Here is a 7446-nt window from a genome sequence, read left to right on the forward strand (position 1 = left end):
CGTTTCCATGCTTTCGTGAAGCGCGTGAAGCGACCGGGAGGCCTCGTTATGGACCTCCTCGATCGCCGCACGCGCCTCCACAACACCCTTCTTAATTTCCTTGAGGCCAGCAAGGCAGGAGATATTACCCTCATCAAGATCCTCGCTGACCTGGAGGATGGCCTCCGAAATTTGTCGCTCAGAAGCAACCTGCCCCCGAGCGACCCTTTCTACTTCGGCAGCCACGTTGGCGGCACCCCTCTCGATGTTGTCAACGGACTCACGGAGAGGGGTGAATCAGGCTCGAAGCTCCAGGAGACCTGAAACGATCCTTTCCCGGAGCTTCCTCGGCCTGTCCGCTTTCTCCTCCCTGGACATTTTAGAGCGACGACAAAGTCGCTCCCAAAGCTCGTCCAAAGAGTCCGCCACATGGTCAAAGAGGGCGCCGATGCCCATCGTAACGATGGAGCAATCGGCCACCTCCAAGCCCTCTTGAAGAGCCGACTCCAGTCTCTTGTCGGCTTTCCTCTTCTCTCTATACTGCTCAACTACGGCGGTAGCAGATTGTTCAGAGGAGCCCGCCGTCAACCCCTCCTTCTGCCCTTCGTTGGATAACGACGCGGCGGGAGCAGGGACAGTACTCCCACCGTGCCGGTCCCTGAGTATCCGATCACTCTGGGGCGGTAAGTCCTTCTTCGTCTTGCTGTCCATCATATATTTCTACTTATTTGGTTTTACATCGGTGTTTTCCTTTACCTAGATCGGTTGGTAAACAAAACCTAACGAGCCCAAGGGTTGAAGTGCTTTTAAGGCGGCACTTACTCGCCTTTGACGTGGATACTTCATCAGGTTTATGGGGCACTTTATAAGCTACTCCCTTCTCACAGGAGCAACCACCCCACCCACAGTATCCACCGCTGTTTGTCCGCGATTGCTTATTCCCCCCAAAGGGGTTATTCGCAGCTAACCTCAGTACTTGAGGCCGTTCCCCTATCCGCAACCTGGGGACGCGCTCGGTGGCAGTCAGCTCTGCCTTGGAAGGCCGGGGCTGTCCCCCCGACCCCCAAACCGAGCCATACCGAGAACCTTTTTTTTTTTTTTTTTTTTTTTTTACATGGGGGAAATCCTTTATGGATACCCCGGCCCCTGGGAGAGGGAGTCCTTCCCCCTACCCGCAAGTCGGGGGAGGTTTACCCACTAAAACCCACCATGGTGTGCCTACCGTGCCTGTTGCGCTGGGGACTCCCGGGACCCCGTTAGGACTGCGCCGAGAACCCCCCCAGGCTGTTCAAACTGCCTTCTCAGGGAGGGGAGGAGGAATGGAGTATAAGCTCCGGTGCCTCCCCTCTCCCCTAGGCCCAACAAGGCCATCTATCTTTGGCGGCACGACAGGGCACACGCCGTCGCGCCGCCCCTTCCCGGAGGCCGCGTGCAAGACNGTTCGGGGCCCCCANCCCGATCCGTCGCGGCCCCTGCGGTGGCCAACAACAAATCANCCCCCAGGAAACGGACGGTACCGCCNCTGGGACCACCGCTCTGCGCCCTCTCTTCTCCAATGTTCCNCGCTGGGGCGGTGAGCTAACGGAAGAGCCGGCTCTCCCAACGCCCACCACCCCAGTCTCCCCTCCTCCTTCACCCTCTACTCCCTAACCGGGAGGTTACAAAGGGGAAGAGGAGGGGACTATTGTCACCGTTGATGACTGGCTTGCCGGGGACCAAGGCCTGGGGGGAGACGCGCGCGGGAAGCGGGTGCTCGCCGGCACCCCGCTCGCACGCGCCCCCGAGGCCCCCCGCAGGGAAGACGCTCTCTCTCCCTGTTGCGCTCGTCGGCCTCCTTCTGTTCCATAACCGAGGAGCAGAAGGAGACCACCGCGCTCCACACGTTCTNGTCCCTGGAGGCAAGGGCCTTGAGTAGGCCCTCCANGGACAGGTCGTCCCCGATTTGTGCGACCAGCGATCGGCGTTCCTGAGCNNACCGTGGGCACTCCTCCACGGTGTGCTCCACCGAATCGCTGGCCGCCCCGCACTGGTGGCACCGCGTCGTCGGCTCTTTGCCGATGCGACTCAGGTACTCCCCGAAACAACCGTGTCCGGTGAGCACCTGAGTCACCCTGTAGGTGAGGCGTCCGACCCCGTTCTCTAACCATGCCTCGAGATGGGGTCGGACGACCGCGACGACTTCCTGGACGGCCGCACGCGGTTTGTCCAGGTGCTGCCCCCAGCGTAGGAGCAGCTGCCGTCGGGCCTGGCGCTCCGAGTCGGCGAGGGCCTCCCGCAAGGTGTTGTCCGCTAGGCCCTCTCGCAGGAGTTNGACTCGGCGAGAATATCGCGCCAAGTGCATCTCCGCGAGAAGGGCCAGGGGAGGTACCCCCGCCAACACGCCCGCCGTCTCCGTGGCCACGTCGCGAAAGCCGCTTATGACCCTGAGGGCCATAGTCCTCTGGGCCGAACGGAGCCGATGGAACTGGCTCCGCTCACCTGCCTGAAGAGTGGCCTCCGCCCACAGCGGTGACCCGTACAAGGCCACCGAGTGGACCACGTTTGTGAACAGACGGCGGGCCTTCTGCTTTGGGCCCCCAAGATTGGGGAGCAGCCTGGCCAAGGCGTTGGCCACTTTGGCTACCCTGGGGCCCAAACGAGCAAAATGCTCGTCGAAGCGCCATCGCGGGTCGAGGTGGAGACCGAGATACTTGATTGTTTTGCCCACCTCGGCCCGTGCCTCACCTACCTGGAGGCTGGAGTCTACTCCCTGGGGCCGTCCTTTGCGGAGGCTAAAGTACATCGCCTTCGTCTTGTGGACGGCCACCTTGAGACCCAGCCTCTCGATTCGGCCAACGACACAATTGGTGCCACACTCGGCCAACCTGCGTGCTTCCTCCAATGTTTCCCCGGAGGCCACTACAAGGGTGTCATCCGCGTAACAGATGACACCCAGGCCTCTGGGGAGAGCGGCCCGGATCACCACGTTGTACCCGAGGTTCCAGAGCAGGGGGCCTAACACCGACCCCTGCGGGACCCCGCGGTACATCTCTCGTCTGTGTGGTGATCCGTATCGACCAGTGTACCTGATATGCCTGTCGCGGAAGTAGTCTCCGAGGATCCTGCTTAGATAGGGCGGAACCCTGTGACGCTCCAGGGCCCACAATATACAGTCCCAGGGGAGGGAATTGAAGGCGTTGGAGATGTCGAGTGACACCGCCAACGCCCACCCCCCCTGCCTGACCGACGCGTCCGTGAGGGACTTCAGTCGAGAAACGGCGTCGACCGTCGATCGTCCCTCACGGAACCCAAACTGGCAGTCGGCCAGGTCGGGACCTACCCGCGACAGGTGCTCGACGAGGCGTGCGGCAACGATGCGCTCCAAGAGCTTGCCTGCCTCGTCTAGCAGACATATCGGCCGGTACGCGGACGGAGAGTCCGCAGGCCTTCCACCCTTTCGGAGAAGCACAAGATTGGCCCTTTTCCAATCAGGGGGGAACCAGCTGGTCCTCAGGCAGTTTGTGAGCAGCTGTCTGAGGCGGTCTCCCAAGGGACCCTGTCCGAAGGCAAAGCCCAGCACCTTGCCGGGCACGCCGTCGGGGCCGGGCGCGGTGTTTTTCCGCGCCATCCGACAAACGGCCCGGCGGAGCTCCTCTTCCGTGACCCCCAGGTCGTCGGACCACACGACTGGGTCCAACTCCGGCTCTCGGGGAGGCCAATCACCCCTCCCGTCAGGGAAAAGGGTGGAGACGACCTCCTCCAGAAGTTGGGGGTCGAGACTCTCGGTGATTGGGGGCGTCCACGGCCGCAGCTTGTTCATGACAAGCCTGTACGGACGCCCCCATGGATCTGCGTCGAGAGTCTCCATGAGCTCCTTCCACGCCTGGGACTTTGCCTTCATAACGGCAGTACGCAGGGCCTTGTGCGCAGCCCGATAACCCTGGTACTCCGGTTCCGCTGCTCGTTGCGCCCCTTCGCCGTTGTTGACAGCTCGGCGGCGGGCGCGGGTGAACCGGTGTCTGGCGCAAATGCTCTCTACGCGGAGAGCGGCAATTTCGGCCGTCCACTAGTACACCGACCTCCGGGTCGAAGGGCCCCGGGAACGTGGCATGGCCGCGTCGCACAGAGCGACCAGCGTGTCCCGGAACCCCTCATACTCGTCCCGGGGGTCACGTGGCTCGGCCGGTGGTTTTGGCCAAGCCACGGCCTGAGCAGCGGCGGACAGGATATCCGGGTCCATCTTCCTGAGGACCCACCCCTGGGATAGGGGTTTCCTTCTCGCTCCGCGGCAGCCCCGGAGGCGGTCAGGGAGTGGGGAGACCCTCATAGTGATGTACCTATGATCGGAGAGGGTCTCCAGATCATCCCTAACTCGCCACTCGAGCACACGGCCCGCGACGCGCAGAGAGGACCCATACCGAGAACCTAACCTAACTTAACCTAACCTAACCCTAACCTAACCTAACCTACATGAAAGCAGAGTGAGGGTTGCGATTTGTTTGACTCGCGTTACGTTTTGTGTAAAATTCTCAATCGGTCCTACTTGCGTATAAATGAGGCACCAGGTACCTCGCGCTGCGCGCGCACACTTTGTTTGCACGTATATTTGGTGCGAAGCGCCAAGGCCATCCTACCAAGCCAGTACTACCGTTACTGTGCTTTTTGAGTGTAGATAGATCGTGATATTCTACACGAAAATGTCGTCATCTTTTCACAAAAGGCTAGGTACGTTCTATCTTTACGCACCTTGGTGGCTACATCTAAATAAGTACGCTGTTCGACGACCTGGACGTTTCTTACATATTGTATCTAGTTTTTCGGAATTTCGCACTTTGTACCGAGATATTTCCGTAGGAAAGGTACAAAGGAAAAAACTGCAAAATATTTTTTTTTGTCTTGATTTCAACTTTTGATTGAGTCTAGGCCGAACTCGATTTAGTCGTTGTTGAGATCTGAAAATCTCAAAATTCTCGATCGGCCCTACTCGCGTGAATGAGACACGGAGTACCTAGCGCAGCGCGCGCACACTCCGTTTACGCGTATACTTAACGTGAGGCACTACATACCTCTTGATATTATTATTATTAACACAATTATTATATACCATTTTTGATATCGTTTTTCTATTTTATAGGCGATATAGAAGATTGTTTAATGGCTCCAGTTACTCAAGGCCAGTTTACACCGCTGCCAGAAGCTTTATGTTGGGCCATTCTGGAATTGACTTCTCAAAGACAAGCTGCGACCTTAGATACTCTCAGAACCGCCCTTAAAAATGCCTTCCCGGCCATGCAAAGACCCAGCCGAGACCTTGTTTATGACGCTCTGGCAAAACTTATGCAAGAACGGAAGATCTATCATACTTCTCAAGGCTACTTCGTCGTAACGCCCGAGACCAAGAGACTCAGACGCGATTCCGGTAATTCCAGACGATCTAAGGACATGAGCGAGTCCAGAGGTCAAGGTAGCATGCTAATGAGCAATGATGAGGCGGTGGCACTCGTGCATGGCGAAATGATTACTCTGCGAGAAGGAGATATTACGCATCAGGCTGTACAGACAAACCTAGCGGACGTTATTTGCGGAGGTAAAACGAGATTTGCTCTCATTATTTTGTTGTCTGATTTCCCTTAATCAAATAATTTAGTATAATTATTTATCTTATTTTTTAATTATTTATTTTCCTTAATCATATAATTAGTAATTTATTAATATTTGTGATTAACTAATAATATGTACATGTGTGTTGTCACAATATGGAAAATCAAGTTTGAGAAAACAATTTTTTGCCATTATTGCATACACACACACACACACACACACACACACACTCCCTCTCTCTTTCTCTCTCTCTCTCTTTCTCTCTCTCCCTCTATAAGTATAAAAAAATTAATAAATATTACTTGTTTGTCGAGGGATGACTTCAGGTTCAGAAACAAATAATAAACTTGATATCGAATGATGAGGCGTTACTGAATTCATTGCTTGGTGTTTTGCAGATGTATTAAATTTCAACATGATACAGACGTTTTGACTTTTGTTTTAAGTCTTTATTCAGTGTTCTGTACAATAAAAAGTAACATATTCGGTACTGAAAATAATTCGGTTTAAATTAAAAATATAAAAAAGGAAAAAAAAATAAAAAATTAAATTTAACATGAGTGAACGTGAGTTTTCACGTTTCAACGTGAATTCGTTTATATACGTGTACACACACACACACACACACACACACACACACACACACACACACACACACACACACACACACANTGAGTTTTCACGTTTCAACGTGAATTCGTTTATATACGTGTACACACACACACACACACACACACACACACACACACACACACACACACACACACACACATATATATATATATATATATATTGTGAGCGACTTTATTTTGCTGCAATTTCTCTCGTCTCGGGTGAAATTACGAGAGCGTCACACACATCTTCGGCACGTCCTCGGTAGTATCCAAAACTTCTCAAACGTATAATTGAACGCCAGGCGTGAAAATCACAACAATATCTCGACAACAATATCTCGACATAATCACAAATTACCTTGGACGTGACGACAATTTCCCGCGAAAATACTCGGCAACTCAAATGCTGAAACGGAGAGGCGGAAGTTCGGGAGGTAACTTTAGGCACGAGAGAGAAAGAAACTCAGCTCAAGTACCAGGGACACAATTTAACAAAATATAATATATTTAGACAACGAAAACACGTATTGAGGCATTTTGCCTGTTTACACGGGCGCTAACACGAGTCGGGATAGTCATATTAAAAAGGTAACAACAAAAAAAGTTTTATAAATAAACTCTTATTTTTCGATTTCATGTACATTTTCTTTGTGTTGTAAGTGTTTAGGCAGGGGAGACTACGCCCCCCTGCTCCCTCCGTCAAGAAAAAATGAAGAATTTAATAAACGAATACGACTTCTGATTACATTCCGATTACATACAGGTTTCATTCATAAAGCATCGTTGTCCAAACCTGTATGTTTTAGACATAACTTATTATTGTGGAATAGTGGATTCAGAAAAAATATTCCAATATAATCACAAGGTAATATACACGCAAAACACAAAGGGAGGAGCAGAGAGGAGGCGCGAAGTCCCCCTTGCCTAAACACTTACAACACAAAGAAAATGTACATGGAATCGAAAAATAAAAGTTTATTTATAAAACTTTTTTTGTTGTTACCTTTTTAATAAATAACGAGCGACGGCTTTTGATTGTTACTCAGGGAGGTATCCTTGACAACATATGTCAAGTTCATTCACATCAGAGGGTGGTGACCTTTTGTAAATATTTACTGTCGGACTGAGCGTCTTCTTCGCCATACGTACTTTCATGCATACACAAGTCACTCTCTTACCTAGTATCTTATTTTTTTCGAAAACTAGTGGTTTTATGCCAAAATTGCATAGAACATAAATGATGTATTTTTTCAAGAGCTACAACTTTTATTTG

At 52.3% G+C, this 7446-nt stretch overlaps 1 protein-coding gene across 1 annotated transcript in view; it reads left to right on the forward strand.

Annotated features, from left to right (window-relative positions):
* Positions 1 to 5592, forward strand: part of LOC109860443 (storkhead-box protein 1-like) — a 30144-nt gene extending 24552 nt beyond the window's left edge. Inside the window, exon 2 of the mRNA XM_020439527.1 lies at positions 5093 to 5592. Coding sequence (XP_020295116.1) covers positions 5113 to 5592 — 480 coding nt within the window. The 5' untranslated portion in view covers positions 5093 to 5112. The remainder of the gene's footprint in view (positions 1 to 5092) is intronic.
* The last annotated feature ends 1854 nt before the right edge of the window (positions 5593 to 7446 follow it).

This window comes from Pseudomyrmex gracilis, unplaced genomic scaffold, assembly GCF_002006095.1.
Source record: "Pseudomyrmex gracilis isolate BER0280 unplaced genomic scaffold, ASM200609v1 scaffold_388, whole genome shotgun sequence".
In the NCBI taxonomy this organism is placed as follows: Eukaryota; Metazoa; Arthropoda; class Insecta; order Hymenoptera; family Formicidae; genus Pseudomyrmex; species Pseudomyrmex gracilis.